Below are 16,317 nucleotides of genomic sequence, written 5' to 3'. Positions count from 1 at the left end.
TACTAGTGGTTTGTCCGAAGCCATTTCCCATGTGTGTGTGTCCCCGTCGTAACCACTGCTCTCAACACCATCTAACGGCTAATGCTAGGTTCACACCTGCGTTCTACTCTCCGTTCTGTGCTTTCTGTCTTCTGCATGCCAGAAGACGGAAAGCACAGACCGGGTCCAGCCATGAGCGGCGGTGAGCGTTTTATGCTCTCCGCCGCGAAACCGGATTTTTTAATCCGGACACAGAGTACTGCATGTCCAACTCTGTGTCCGGATTAAAAAAAAAAACGGTTTCGCGGCGGAGAGCGCAAAACGCTCACCGCTGGACAGCTTTCTCACCCATTCAAATGAATGGGTGAGAAAGACTCCTGCAGGTTTCCATCTCCTGCTCTGTTTTATACAGGAAACGGAAACCTGCAGTACAGAGAGCACAACGCAGATGTGAACGAGCCCTAAGTCAGAAAGAACTAGATGGTGGACAGTTTGAAAGGGAAGCATCACTGGACTGAGGGAAGTAGTATGGTCATGTTGACAAAGTCTGTCAACTAGGCAGAAGGTGTTTGAAAGTGTGTAGAGGCATGTCTAGATGTCAATTTTCAAGAGGTATACTACCCAAAAGTAGTCTGTTAGATACTAGGTTTTGCTGCAAAAGTGTGTAAAAATGCTTCCACTGCTGTTACAAAAAGTCTCTAATCTGACCACACCAGTATTCATTTACATATCTGCCTGAGATATAACTGCAAGCCAAGATTTGCAGCAATCCAACATTTCTATATGGATGTGTTTTTCGTCAATGAGTGTACATACACTGTACATTTACCTAGCAGGAGCAAAAAGCTACACCATGTAAACAAATGCAGAAAATGCCAGGAGCCTCCAGAGAAACTCCGAAATCACTCAAGGCACTGCTAAAGGTATTTGGGTGCATTTAGTAACCCATCAATAGCACTAAAATACCTTTTTTAAAAAAAAAAAAATTAAAAAAATGCCCAGAAAATGCCTCTAAATGGCTAGTCACTTCCGCACCACCCCTCTGTTCCTGGCTGGGCCTACAGAGATTTATGACATGTACATCATTCACGTCATGGCTGCAATTACTGGCCTTATCTGTTGCATTGGCATGTCCTGCATGTGACTGCTATAGCGACCTGAATGATATGCATGACGTCATTGCTGAAGGATCACCTACTGGGGGACTGGAGTAGCAGAACATGTAGACCGCTTTAAAAAGCTAAGCTGTATGGGTTAGAAAAAAAACTACAGTTTTTCAACAAAGCTTTACCATAGAGACTATAATTTGTCTGGTTCTAAAGGATGAAGAGACCCTAGATCTGATCGGATTAAACTGCTATTCCAGTTAGAACGCTAACATTTCCTCTGCATAGGTGATCACTGAAACTGGAAATCTGGAATTCGAGTGGCAGCTGAATATGTAACCTGCAGCTCCATTCTGTTTCCATAGCACAAGAAAACATTGCTGCGTGATCTATTCTGCTATCTGCTTCACTTTCAGGGAGTGAACAAAACAGTGTTCAGACACCTGGTGATCTAATAGTTATCAACTATATCTAGTGGCATTCTAGTTATAAGTTATAGAAGAGGAAAAGGTCAAACGGTCCACTTGCACCAGGCCCTATGGTAGAAGGCGGCCCCCATGGAACAGCAAGACCATACTGCATTTGCTGTCCTGCTGTTCTGGGCTGCCTCAACTTCAGCTCAATCATGTACCAAGGAGCAATCCGCTCCCGGCTTCACCATTCATCCCCTCTCTCTTATCCAGAAGCTGCAGGCACGATGTGGTGACATCACTTACATTACGCCTGCAGCTCCCTGAGGTCTCTGGACCAGAACAATAGGAGAGCGAGGAGAGATAAGTAATAGTGTTTTTTATTTTTGTTTAGTAGGAGGGGGACTTTAAACAGTGTTGTACAGCTGCAGGGTGACGTTATATTGTATTGGGCTACTTAGGGATGTATTATACTATGTAAGGGCCTCTAAGGGGGCATTATAGTTTGTGCAGGTCAGGTGATAGGGGGAAGGGGCTTATTTATGAAACCTGTGCACGGGCCCACAAATGTATTAAACAGCCCTGAGGGCAAATAATTGCTTCAGTATAGTTTTGGACATGGACTAAGGATCTTTTAAGCCATTTGTATATTTATTTCCATTTACTAGCAAAAACAGAGTTAAAAAAATGATCTATACAAGACTATAATAATAAATCTAGCAGCAGCATAAGGTACACTTACCTCTATCGGAAGGATATCTATAAACAAACAAATAAACCAGCGGGAAACCAAAAGTGTCCACATAACACCATGGCTATCTATTAATTCTGCTACAGCCGGGATCTTCATCTTCACCAGATCTCCAAGTACCTCCTGGTCAGTCTTCAGTCCCATCATTTCAGGGCTGTAGTAGTCTAAGAACAGAATAATAATAGGTTTCTGAGAATGTTCAGTTTATAACAACAAATCTGGCTACAGGCGGACAGACAGTAGACTAACTCTGATGCTCTCTGGGACCTCACAATTCAGTTTTATCTTCTAGCAAACTAATAATATTAGAAGATGTGAAAAGGAAGTGTTTATTCACAGTGTGATCCAGATATAAAACAGAAATGTAGCCGGCACAAAGTCTGTCCTTGAAGCTGTACCACATTACCGCACTGACCTTTATAGTCGGGTAATGATTTATAGAAATGCAGTCATGTATTTCAACATATCACATATTGTTCTACACCACCTACTATTACACAAGGGAAGATGTCTTAGCCAAAGTTTTTCCCATAACACAGGGGTATTCTGGCCACAACAAGTTATCCACGGGATAGGGAAAACGTGCTGATCTGTGGGAGACCAACTGCTGAGACCCCATCAATCATGACAATGGGAGCATTTTGCCTCCCCTTTTGAGCAAAGGTAGTTGTCTGAAATTTGCCCCCCCTCTCCATTCATTTGTTCAGAGATAAATGGATTATGGGTGTGCATTTCCAACCCCACCTCTTCTGTTCAAACTGGGATGCAGAACACACCTGTGCTTATGATCAGTGGGGGTTCCAGCAGTCAGACCCCCCACCAATCACCAAGTTACCACCTATCCTGTTGTGACCAGTATACTCCATTATAGAGGACCTGTCACCAAATACAGAATGCTAAATGAACCCCATCATTGGACTCTCTCTGTGCCCCTGATCGATTTGATTTTTTTTGACTGGGTAGACAAATTAAAAAAAAAAAAAAAAAAAAAAGATATGGTCCCTGGAAGATTATATGTAAATTCGCTCCGATTCTCCATTTGGGTGAGAACCTTTTATTTTCTCAGAGAAAAACAAAACGTTACCGCCCACTTGGAGAATCAGAGCTATAACTTTCCAGGGGTCATAGCTTTTCAATAGGTGGAGGGATTTTAAGGGCTCGTTCACACGGGGCAAGAGGGGGAGGATTTTGGCGCTGAATCCTCCTCAAAATCCGCCCCCTCACAATAGAGGTCTATGCAGACCGCTAGTGGTTTGTTCAGGCTAAAAAAAAAGAAGCGAGTTGCCCTTTCTTGAGGCGGATTCCACGGCTGCTTCAGCCGCGCCGTTCGCCTCACGACAGCACCCTCCGGACTAGGCCCATTCATTTGAGCCTACTCCGGAGCGGGAAGCCGCAACAGGCGCATTTTGGCCCTATTCTGACGCGACTTCCCACGTCAAAATCAGCACCAAGATACGCGGTTCCGTGCCCTGTGTGAATGGGACCTTAAAAGAAAAACACCAAAATTGTTCAGGGGCACAGCAGAAATTAAATAGTGTACAGCATTTAGCATTTTGTACTTGGTGACAGGTCATCTTTAAGCAGGATCTCTGCATGCCGTCAGTGAATGACAACATTCTTGCTTTTAAGGGTGAGCTTTTAGCCTCTAGTAGTAAACAGAGAATAATAGACTTTTTGTACTTGATACACGTCCCATGGAACGTAATTTACAAGAAATAGTAATGGAGTCTTTCAATCACTCCTCTATAGTGAAATTGGCTTTTATTATTACACACTTATTACAATGATCAGCAGTGTAACAACACACAGCCAAAAATAAGATGTTCAGACTAATACTTGTAATCTACTTAGTGCAAGCTTCAGATCAGTAGTAGCCAGAAATACCATGCTAATCTTTAAATTCCTCACTTCCTGGCGCTTACTCCTTTCTTGCAGATAACATGCTCCATGAGGGTCAAGAGTAGAACATTTACTATAACTTTTCACTTAGCTTGCCACATGGTTGTGTTAAGTATCATATCTTACATTAAATAACAAGGTGGCCATAGATGAGGCCTGTCCTCAGCCTTCAGTGTAATTTATGCCAAGTTCGCATTAACGTCAACTGTCCATGTCTGTGTAAGTCAGAGAACCAGAACAAGTGACGGGCAGATTGCTAATATACCAGTTACATATGGAGCCCAATGGACCCCATTAATTGTAACGGGCAGGGCCGCCGATAGGCCAGTACTACTGCTACAGTAGTACTACAGGGGCCCGGCTTAATTTAAAAATTGGGGGGGCCCGGGCCCCCTGGCGCCGGCAGCAGTCACTGTATGTCCTGTTTGTTTCAACTCAGATCTGCGTCCAGAGGACGCAGATCTGAGTTAAACACTTACGCGGCTGAAGCAAGGAGCTGACCTGTGTCAGCTCCTCGTTTCGCCGCTGCCGCCGGCTACCCGGCAGTGTAGACGCGATGTGATGACATCACATCGCGTCTACAACTGTGCGCCAGTAAGAGAGAGAGGCGCGCAGAGAGCAGCGGGGGAACGAAGGAGAAGGTAAGTGTAATGTGGAACGTGAAACTGGGGGCAGATGAAGGAGAGGACGGCATGACACTGGGGGCAGAGATGGAGGGACATGAATCTGGGGGCAGAGATGGAGGGGACCTAAATCTGGGGGCAGAGATGGGGGAACATGAATCTGGGGGCAGAGATGGGGGGACATTAATCTGGGGGCAGATGAAGGGTGTATATGAAGCTGGGGGAGAGACGGAGGGTGGACATATAATTTACGGGTGACTGTAGGAGGATTATACAGTGTGCGGGCACATGAAAAATTAATGAGTGGGCGGAGTCAACGTAACAGTGGGTGGGGCTAAATTTCCCGCAGCGCGCAAAGCACGCCGCACATTTTGTCCCTCTTTTAGTTCTTCAAAAGTTGGGAGATATGGGTACAGGGGGCAATGGAAAGATGTTAGAGGGTAGACGGGGGGGGGGGGGGATTGTTGGGACATCAGGTGTGCGGCACTGCAGAGAGGGAACTGGGGCAATAATATATAATATATAAGTTTTTAGCTGGAGAATAATAATGATGTAGGCTATGCTACTAGCATAGCAGCCTGTTTGGGGGTGGGACTTTTACTTTAGTAACCAGTAACAATCAGCTCCCCACTTATCCCTGCACGGAGAACTGCAGGCCCCCCTTTTTTTTTAATGGCCAGTTCTTCGTGCAGGGATAAGTTGACAGCTGTTTCTGACTGGTTACCAAGGTATCCCAGCAAGGGAGGCCAAAAACGCAATGTGAATAAGCCCTGAGGATTTATTAGGAGGGCTCTTATAAATGGTGTTGGCTCTCTATAGGGGCTGTCACACGTAGCAGATTTTACCTGCAAATAGAATCTGATTAAGCCTTGTAATGCTGCTAAATAAAGGGAAATGTAATACATAATTGGTATGACGCAAAATAAGGTAGTTTTAAAATGGCGTGGGGGGGGGGGCCCAGACACTTAGGCTGTATGGGGCCCCAAAATTCCTGATGGCGGCCCTGTTAACGGGGGCCAGGGTGTGTCCTTCGATTTTAGATGGAAAGCAGCAGATGAAAATGCCTGTCTCTCTGCTAATTTTAGGTGGAATCAGATTTTATTGAAATTTTTTGCAATAAGGGGTGAAACAGATACACAAAATAATGGAACCATAGGGAAGGGGGGAACAAGACTTATATGCAAGTAATGTGACCACGCAGGGCCAAAAAAGCAGGCAATGGAAAACATGGAGAAAACCCCAACATAATGGGCATGAACCAAATTAGAAAGTCAGTAACAAGAAAGACAAAGGGGGGGGGGGTAGGAAGAGACGAGACACGAGGGGAAAATAGGCCGGGCAAAAGGTGCAACGAAAACAGAGAGAATCAAAGGAGGGTGGACTCAGAAAGGGGGCAAGGCCCGAAGCAACAGATGGCACAGGAAGCTAGGTGATCATGTGAAAAGGGCAGTGAAGTCTGACGACTCCTGGAACACCACCCATGGCTGCCACAGGGCGAGAAATTTGAAGGAGTCAGGCACATCCTCCATCACCAAGAACTCCATTCTGCGGATGAGGAGAAACTTCTGCAGCCACTCCAGGAGAGAAGGAGAGGTAGTACAACGCCAAAGGAAGGGGATGACTGTCCTGGCAGCCGTGAGGAAGTGACGCAGAAGATCGCCCTTAACCCTAGAGATCTTGCCAGCGACAAGGGAGATGAGGGCTAGTTACGGAGAGGGAGTAAGACAGTGGCCAGTAACCTTTCCTCTCTGCTAATTTTAGGTGGATACTGCGATAGAGTCTCTTACCAAGACTCTGACGGTGCATTTTCCCTCATAAATCTGCCCCTCTGCGCTGCAAGTGAAAATGTGACACTATACATATGTATGTTTTCTGGATAAAACACAATAAACTGTGACTTGACAGGGACAACTGGAAAGCAGTGAGAGAAAATGTATTATTTTTTCTAAAGGTCTCAAAAACTAAAGTGCGTCACTACAAGATAAAAAGAACAATGTTTTTTTAAGATATCCACAACCTTTTCCAGATAATCTATGGGAAAGAACAGTTTTTTTTTCCCTAAATATTCTTCTAAATGGCTTATAAAAGAAACTAGCAGGACAGGACATGATAAGAGTGCCATTTCCTCCACAGAACAAGCTGATAAGCTGACATCTACAAAAGTGCTGCACAAGATAACAACTCCTATAATAAGAAGCTCTGCTGTGATTTATCGATTCTATGTCCTGGTGGACAGTTACACACATTATGTGTTCTCCATTTTTAGACATACTGTCTAAACACTCTTGGATCCATAAAATCACATACCTCCTTTCACAAGTCAAACCATAAACTGGAAGGGTAGTGCATTTAATATGTAATATCCAGGGAATGTAGAAAGATGTCAACCACTAAACACCTCTCTTATCCCACATTTTCTTTATAACTCAACACTAAAGATCTACTAAAGCAAGGAGATGTTCCGGTATAGCATCCAAATATAGGGGTGGGATGGGTAATATTCCATACCTTCCCATATTATCTACCCCTTCCCCTATATTTATAATTGGATAATGCTAGCATTTATTCAGGTTTAATGGTTTGTTTGGCAACATAGCTCTGTAACTAATATAAAATCCAACACACATATAAAATTTCACTCAATTTAATAGTGTGAGCAGATAATAATGTACTATTTCAGAGATTGCATTTGTCAATGGCTCATTATTCCGCAATGAGAATTTACTGCTGGGTGAAGACCCGACAAAGTTTGTGGCTTTCCTCATGTTGTGACCTGGAAATTCGCCTTCCTATTTACTCCCCCCAATCAGAAATGGGAATTAATCCTGGAACAAAAGAGAAGGGAAATTTCCTAAGGCAAAGCTGCATGCGTGGAGCAGAAATGTCTGCTTAAGGAGAAGCCTCTGTACAAGAGAATACAGCATGCTCCCAAAACCTTCTCACTGAAGTCAGAAGGGGAAATTTATCATTAAATGTATGCAAGTTTTTTTGGTATCATAAAGTTGTAAATTGCACAAAAACTTAAGCAACTTTTTATCCACCACCTTTGGCACTTTTCTGAAAAATGTGCAGGGCTTAATGGGAAGGGCCACCATAGCCAACAGATTTGTCATTATTTATTATACAAAAGTGGACAATTTACTCATAATGGCTAAGAATTTTACAGATTTTCAACTACTAAATCTTACCCGCTGAAGTGTGTGGTGGGCACTCTCTAGACATAGCCTATATTGACTAATTATATATATATATATATATATATATATATATATATATATATATATATATATATATTATATAGTCATGGTATTTCGCCAATGTGCGCTCTCTCTCTCTCTCTCTCTCTCTCTCTCTATACATATATATATATCCATATATAGATAAAGTATATCTATATAAAAACACACTCACGAGTATATATATATATATATATATATATATATATATATACACATACATACATACACACATATACTTACACACACGCACGCACACACACATGGACAAACTGGAATTTGCCAAACTACATGTTGACAAGCCATAAAGCTTCTGGGAGAATGTCCTATGGACAGATGAGACAAAAATTTTACTTTATGGCAAGGAACATCAGCTCTATTTTCACAAATGGAAAAATGAAGAATATCTTGAAAAGATCACTGTCCCTACTGTGAAACATAGAGGAGGCTCTGTTATGTTCTGGGGCTGCTTTGCTGCATCTGGCACAGGGTGTCTTGAATCTGTGCAGGGTACAAAGAAATCTCAAGACTATCAAGAGATTCTAGAGAGAAATGTGCTGCCCAGTGTCAGAAAGCTTGGTCTCAGTTGCAGGTCATGGGTCTTGCAACAGGATAATGACCCAAAACACACAGCTAAAACACCCAAGAATGGCTAAGGGGAAAATATTGGTCTATTCTGAAGTGGCCTTGTATGAGCCCTGACCTAAACTCTATTGAGCATCCTTGGAAGAAACTGAAACATGTCTTCTGGAAAAGGCACCCTTCAAACCCAAGACAACTGGAGCAGTTTGCTCATAAGGAATGGGCCAAAATACCTGGAGGTGCAGAAGTCTCATTGAGGGTCCATTCACACGGAGGAAAATGGTGAGGAATTTGGTATGGAATTTCAGCGCTGAAAAAAAAGCCTCCCATTGACTTCAATGGGTTCCCTTGAATGGGTTCCCTGTACTTTGTATACAGGGAAATAAAAGGTATACCATTCTGAAAGGACACTCTTTTGGTATCCATTGAATCCAAAGGAATCTACAGACATGTGCCACATACGAGTATGTATATAGAACATTTCCTGTTGCATATGCTGAATGCACACTGCAAAACTATTATTGATGAACCCATTAGGTACTTCAGAGAAGTGTAACATCCTGACAAATTACCATTTCTAAAGATGTAGCAGAACTTATTATGTCATTTTTATTTTATTTTTCTGCATGGTTGGTACATTTTGCTATCAAGGTGGTGTTAGAGGAAATGTAACATTGAGAACACTAGCAAAATATCTTCTCACCATTAGCAAAAAAGCCACAAATAAAGTTCCCTCCCAGAAAGAGAGAGCTAAAGTCATATATTAGTATCACCTCTCTCCCCACCCATCCTTTACAATGTGGAAACTGCAGAACCTGACCCCTCTGCCTGTATAGTATTACTGCACAGCTACAACCACACTCCCTCCTACCATTGAGTTCAATAGTGATATATGAGCTTGTGTGGAGAACATCCTGACAATGGCTGTAACTGTATGACAGCCAACTTGGACAATGTAACAAAAAAAAATCCCAAAGAACATATTTATTTGTGTACAAAGTGGAAGACATAAATTACTAATAAATATAAGGGCTATGAACATCAGCAGCTTGTCCTATATTAACCTGTCACATTTCACTAAGTGCATGCACACTCTCTAAGGCTATGTTCACATCTAATTTCTTGCTTCTGTCAAAAGTATGTGTGAGAAGTATAGGAACACAGTAGCACACAGCAGCTATTGATATCTACTATTAAAAATGATATTAGTATATTTTATGATTATATAATATGTTTATAGGAAGCAGACTACATTTTCTTAATCAGAAGGAAAAAACAAAAAAAGATGCTAAGGCTAGATTCACACTAGTGATGGTCTGCCAGGGAACCCGAATGACGGAGAGCCCGTACACTACTACAGACGTTACCTGTCGGGTTTCCACCAATGTTACATTGCAACCAGCAGAAAGAAAATTCCTCCATGCAGAACTTTTCTCTCTGCCGATTTTCAGCAGAATCTGCAGCGGAGACTCTGATGCAGACGTGAACTTAGCCTAGTACATATCAAAAACACCCTCTAATTGGCATATGCTGGATCCATCAGCATATGTGAGTGGAGCTTGATACTCCATGTCAAACAAACTGATGAAAAAGTGAACAAATGCCTAATAGTCCTTGCAAAATATAACATGTTATCTTGGTGAAGGATGGTTTAGTTTAGGCCATCAGAATGTTGATGATAGTTCTGTACAATCATTAGTATCCAAGACTTCTCCTGAGTTGCACCACTTCTCTGGAATGCTCTACCCTGGACAGTCAGATTAACTCCCAATTTCTACAGCTTCAAGCGCAAACTAAAGACACATCTTTTCAGACAGGCCTATCACAATTTCTAATGTAAACCCTTCCGTACCGTAATTAGAAGCTCTAAAACAAACCCATCTTTACCCAACACGATGATGCTGTTTGAGACTAACTTTATATGTCCAGACACGATCTGCATGTTAAAGAATATGACTGGTGACGGATCATAAAGTTTTATGTTTGTGTAATGACAGTCACCTCTATTACAACATTGTCTGACCACTGTATAAGCAATGCCGCCCCTGCTACCTCTTGTGTCACCCCCTCTACCTCATAGATTGTAAGCTCTTGTGAGCAGGGCCCTCAGTCCCATTGTGTGAAATGACTTTCTTTGTAACGTATCTTTTGTCTGTACTTGAACCCTACAAATTGTACAGTGCTGCGGAATATGTTGGCGCTATATATAATATATTCTTATTATTGGTAATAGCAGTATAGATTGAATGGTTTAGCATATTCCAAACCAAGTCTGCATAAATCTAATATTTTTGCAAATAATTTCATTTAGTGATCTTGCACAGCTTTTTAATTATTTGCTAGGGAGACACAGTGGCTCTGCCCTACTGACCAGTAGGCTCTCTATCTGCATGCTGAAGAGAATATTCTGCCCTAAAAGCAGTTTGTTTGGTTTTTTTGTATGGAATGTGACAGAAAAAAAAAAAAAATTCATATCAATCCTGAAATCAAAAGAAGACACCATACAACACGGCTGTGTGCACAAGTCCTTCATCAGTCATACCTCATGATATCTGTGGAGTACAGGTGTTCCACATATAGAACAAAAACTATTCTTCCTTTTTCCAAAATTTTTTAGGAAATGATAGTTGCTCAACCTTTTACAGCAAGGTTTTCTTGTAACATAAACACTTACCAGGCAAAATCCGTCCAATAAGAGCATCTAGTAACCAGAAGGCCTTCTCCTCATCTTTAGTTACAAGAATCAGTATTCCAGTAATGAAATTCATGCCCTGCAATAAAAGTAGAACTTGTGAATTTCACTCATAATCATGGTAGAAATTGTGATTTACAACTATTTCCCAAAAACTCCTTAATTTACATTAATTTATCATATCAGTACATTAGCCAATGTTCACTGTAGTAATATAGACTTAGTTACACATGGTAACAAATGAGGATACTTGGATTTGTCCAGTTGCCTATTCAACTTCGCTTCTTCAAAGGACATTGACTAGGAAAAGAACAAAAGCCAAATAGATCCTGCTTTTACCAAACCAGAAGGTACATCCAAACATCCACACTACACCGTTCACATGACTCAGGTGATGCCTATCCTCAAATTTCCACAATAACTACCAAATGACGACAATCCTAACACAATGGCCACTTCGTGTTGACCCTTCCTCGGTTCTCAGGGACAATGACCTACATGATATAAAGAAACAAGAATGAGTGTAAGACTCTTGGTGGAGCTGGGTTAAGAATAAAGTGTAATATTCTGTACAATCCCTATATCTTGTTACTCTCTGGATGGTTTAAAGTGGGTTTACATATGTCAATTGTATTCAGGCAGTTGCTTTATGCCTGAGCTGGTTAAAACCAGTGACATTTTTTGTGCAACAGTGTCAGTAGCTAGCCAGAAAAAAACAAAACAAATACCCCCAAAAAACTTTTATGCTATGTTTTTCAGTCCAGTGTAACAATTGGCATCACAACTGGTATGCTGAAAGAAAAAAAAACAAAAAACAGATGTCAGCTATATGGGAACTAGCCATTAGGCTGCAGACACATGAGGCATACTCACAGTGAGTTAGCTAACCAGGGGCTATCCTGCTGTGACGTATGACAGCAGCACAATAAATGAGATTCCTCCATACATGCAGTGACTAAAACCCAGAAAGCAAAGTGACCTATGCTGGAAGTCTTAAGTGGGCAACATGTCAATTATTGCTGTGTGTTTTGACTAGAGCTTTCAACCTCTGCCATACAAAGGCAGACAGCTGTAGAAGACCTGCAGGCATTTTTGTAGGTATTCCACAGAAAAAAACAAAACTATATTTCAAGTAGCTTTTGAAGCAGTTGCTTTCAGGCAAAAACACTGCTAAATTTCTGTGATGAAAATACAAGATCATGTCCATGCCATGTGTCCCAAGCCTTAGGCCCCGTACACTCGGGGCGGATTTTGGCGCTGAATCCACGTCATAATCCGCCCCTCACAATAGAGGTCTATGTAGACCGCTAGTTTACTTTTTTCCGTGAACAGCATGTTGCCGCTCATGGATAAAAGAAGTGAACTGCCCTTTCTTCAGGTGGATTCTGCGGCTGATTCAGCCCTGGCATCCGCCTCGCAGCAGGACCCTCCAGGTTAGGCCCATTCATTTGGGCCTACTCTGGAGTGGAAAGCTGCAACTGTCGGAAGCCGCATTTTGGCCCTATTCTGACGCGGCTTTCCACGTCAGAATTAGGACCAAAATCCACCATTCCGCGCCCCATGTAAACGGGACCTTATAGTTAGCCTTCCCTTCGGGGGCATAACTTGAGGGAGTGCAGAAAGTACAGTTGTCCTGGGCCCAGAAGCCTTAGGGTACCCATAAGATGTCTCATACCAATATGAGGGGACCAGAACTATAATTCAGAGTTTCTCAACCTTGTTCAAACGAAGTGCACCCAATGTCCCAACAGAGTACCTCCAAAGTACCAATCGCTAATAAATGTTAACAAGATAAAGCTTCTTTTGGAGCCTTCATCAAAAGTTATGCAATGGCCCCCTCAGTGCACCTCAGTTTTTCCTGCAGCACTTTTCTGAGAAAAACTTTCTGCTTCCATTATACCTATAGGTAAACCACCAGCATTTCCACAGGTGTAACTGACCACTTCAGACACCCGTACTATACACAATATGAAGCTGGAAGCAGTTGACTCCATGCCCAGTGTAGTGGTTTATGCATACAAGGGCTGCCTGTCACATAGTTACAATTCTAGAATTGCCGTAGGTTTTTACAATTATTAAAACAGAACATAAATAAAAGGAGTGGCATAAAAAAAATCTAGGAAATTTCTATGGAAAAATACACTTCTTCTTTCTTACAAATATTTCTGGCATTGTGAGTTTTAGATTTTCCAATGCACTTGGAACAAGTAGATGATAAAAGGTGAAGTTATCAATGGTGAAAATATTAACTCAGACTGCCTGGCAGTTAATGGACCAGCAAGCACTTTCTCCATTGCACTCCTATCTCGTGCCAAGTACAGACAAGACTATACTAGAGAGTTTGCATAATTATTTCTAAGCTTCCTACTCCTTACAAGACAATGGTAATAAGAAGCTTAACACCTTCTGTGCATACCCAAACTTGTTCATTACAGGAATCTGTTCACACCAAAACAAGTTTTACGACTTTCTGCAGTTAAGTGGTAACCAACATTATAACTTTGAAGCTAACTTTAGTTCTGCAAGGATGTGATACATAGAAGCTAGCGCTTCATAATATGTTCCAGAAATGGAACGTCACCAGAAAAATCAGAAAATGTGCTTGGAGCGGTCACATGACGACCACAGCGATATGGCTAAATATACATTTTTGATAAAGTAAGTATGTTAAAAGTCATGTGGGGCAGGGTGTTTAGTTTAGTGTAAAGTATCATTTTATCCCGGACAAACCCCTTTAAGGTTTTCTTCATCTGCCAAAAGCTATGATCAGTGTCATCATTTGGGTGGTATGGCATGTACGCCTGCATCAGATAGATCTCGCTGTTCAAGCTCAATGAACTTTTATTAGTTTCTTTATGCAAAAACAGGAAAATTAAGAATCACCCATAAGTTTGTAAAAAACAAAAAAAAAATCTATATTTTATTTTTAAGCAAAATCAGCCTGTCCTAATGTAGCCTGAATGGATGGAAATACAATTACATTTAGTAATCGGGATTCCATTTTCAGAGGTTCCAGTTAGTTTTCCAAAAGACCTCATTGAGATACTTTGCACGGTCTGGTTCCCACTACATGGAAGAATTCAAGCAAGCAATGCTTGCCAGCTTTGCCACTGCTTCCATAGCAACAGAATGCCGCTGAACTCCTGGACAGAAAAGTATATTCATCAAGAGAATCTTTTCAGCAGTCATACTGCCAGCGTACAATAATGTTTTGCAAGGGTGGTAAGAGAAAATTGTGTTTGCTAGACAAGCTGGTCATTTTTCTTGGCATTAGGTGCTTTACAGACGGTTTTTAACTTGTTCATCAAAATAGCTTTCCTTTTCTAGAAAGCTACATAAGATTAGACTAACTGATCACTCGATAATCCAGCCTGTAATTCACTGGATAGGAGATATATGCCAGATTGGTGGAAGATATTAATATAGTGCTTGACTGTTTCCAGCAGTCCATAGACTGGAACAGTAGGGTGAATGTACAACCACCATTCTTTTTATACTTTTCCACAGGATAGGCGATACATTCTTTGGGTTGGAATACCATTCACGTCTTTCAGTCCTTGTTCACAATGGGTCTTATGACAATAGTTATGAAACCACTGTTCAATATACAGTAAAAAGCAGCTAGAGATTTGTAGAAACTGTTGACTTATATTTTGCAGTTTTTAGCAATTTCCTCCCCGTATGCTGTATCTGGAGATTATCGTACTCTCTGAGCTAGTGGGTAGAGTCTCGTTGTCATATATACTACTTACAGTAAGTAGAGGAGAATCTACTCCATTACTATCACATTCACTCAAAATAAAGAACTGCTGTGGTTGTCATCAAAAGCTCCCATTCACCTTTTTTCTATCCTTGTGTCCTGCATTTCCTGCTCAGTCACATACTTCTGTACACACAATCATCTGTGACCTACATCTTGGATAGTGCAGCGATTTTCACTGTGAAAGCTATTTTAGTGGGGTTGGGGGGCCAGTAGGGAAACAGCCTTGTAAGACAAAATAGAGGCACTTCTCTCTGATAAAGGTATATGTCTTATAATCACCTGTACTATTCATTTATGCAAAACTTGCTGATACAACAATGCCTTTTGTCAGAGTCTGGGGTTGCTAGGTGGAGTGGCATAGACACAAAAGTCCAGATTCTTTAGTCCAAAAACAAAGGTAGAGTTTATTTTCACTCAAAAAGGTAGTGTAGCAACAAAAGGAAACAGAAATACAAAAATAAATACCTGCCCGTCTAGGCTCTAACTAAACATAGAATAGGTTACCTCACCTAGAATCACAGAAATCAAAAGGCAGTTGAGTCATTCAGGACAGAGCTCCAAAAATATGACCTCTTTCTTTCACTTTCCAGCCAAGCTCTGCCGAAGTGTTGCTGCTGGAGCAACTTCTTAAGCCTCCTTGACGAGGAGACTCTCTGTAGCTGAGTCGCTGCCGGAACATCCCCAAAGTGTGGAGTGGAGGGGGGTGGAATGACAGGTCCCACTACCAACCTACCTGCCATTCCTAAAAATCCAGCCCAGTACTGAGCATTTACCAAAACGCTCAGCAGACGAAAGTTGTCTACTGAGAATAAACATTCCTGGAGTTTTCTCATCTCACTCATCTGAGTAGTCTGGGTGGGATGTACACCCCCTCCATTACCTGATCAGCCATCGGCTTACACTTTTTAAACATCTCTGGCAATAAAATGCCTAATTTGGCATAAAGAGTTCAGACCTACCTGACAGTAGCCCACATTTTTATTGTGCTGACCATAAGCCACTAAAACATTATGTAAAGTTTGCTGTAAACATGGACTTGCATTTTTACGAAACTTCACATTATCGGGAAATGTTCTGTTTAGATCTGAAAAATAAAAATAAAGAGAGTTTGAATTTGTCTTATCTTTATTTCTCGTCTTATTGCTAAAGGAGAGCGGACATCATATACTGAATAAAGCTTTATCTTGTCATACTTCATATAATACCAAACATTTTGCAAAAGACCAGATTGAAAGAAGTCCAGAGACCGCCAAAATGTTTTGGAACTCTCAGCCCT

The 16,317-nt window shown here is 41.5% G+C and overlaps 1 protein-coding gene across 1 annotated transcript in view; it reads right to left on the bottom strand.

The window, feature by feature from the left end:
* Positions 1-16,317, bottom strand: part of GRTP1 (growth hormone regulated TBC protein 1) — a 34,016-nt gene that overhangs the window by 5,459 nt on the left and 12,240 nt on the right. Inside the window, exons 5-7 of the mRNA XM_075265263.1 lie at positions 16,001-16,125; positions 11,261-11,357; positions 2,238-2,410 (exon numbers count right to left, since the gene is read on the bottom strand). Coding sequence (XP_075121364.1) covers positions 2,238-2,410; positions 11,261-11,357; positions 16,001-16,125 — 395 coding nt within the window. The remainder of the gene's footprint in view (positions 1-2,237; positions 2,411-11,260; positions 11,358-16,000; positions 16,126-16,317) is intronic.

This window comes from Leptodactylus fuscus, chromosome 2 (genome assembly GCF_031893055.1).
Source record: "Leptodactylus fuscus isolate aLepFus1 chromosome 2, aLepFus1.hap2, whole genome shotgun sequence".
In the NCBI taxonomy this organism is placed as follows: Eukaryota; Metazoa; Chordata; class Amphibia; order Anura; family Leptodactylidae; genus Leptodactylus; species Leptodactylus fuscus.
This window is presented reverse-complemented; position numbering and strand designations above follow the sequence as displayed.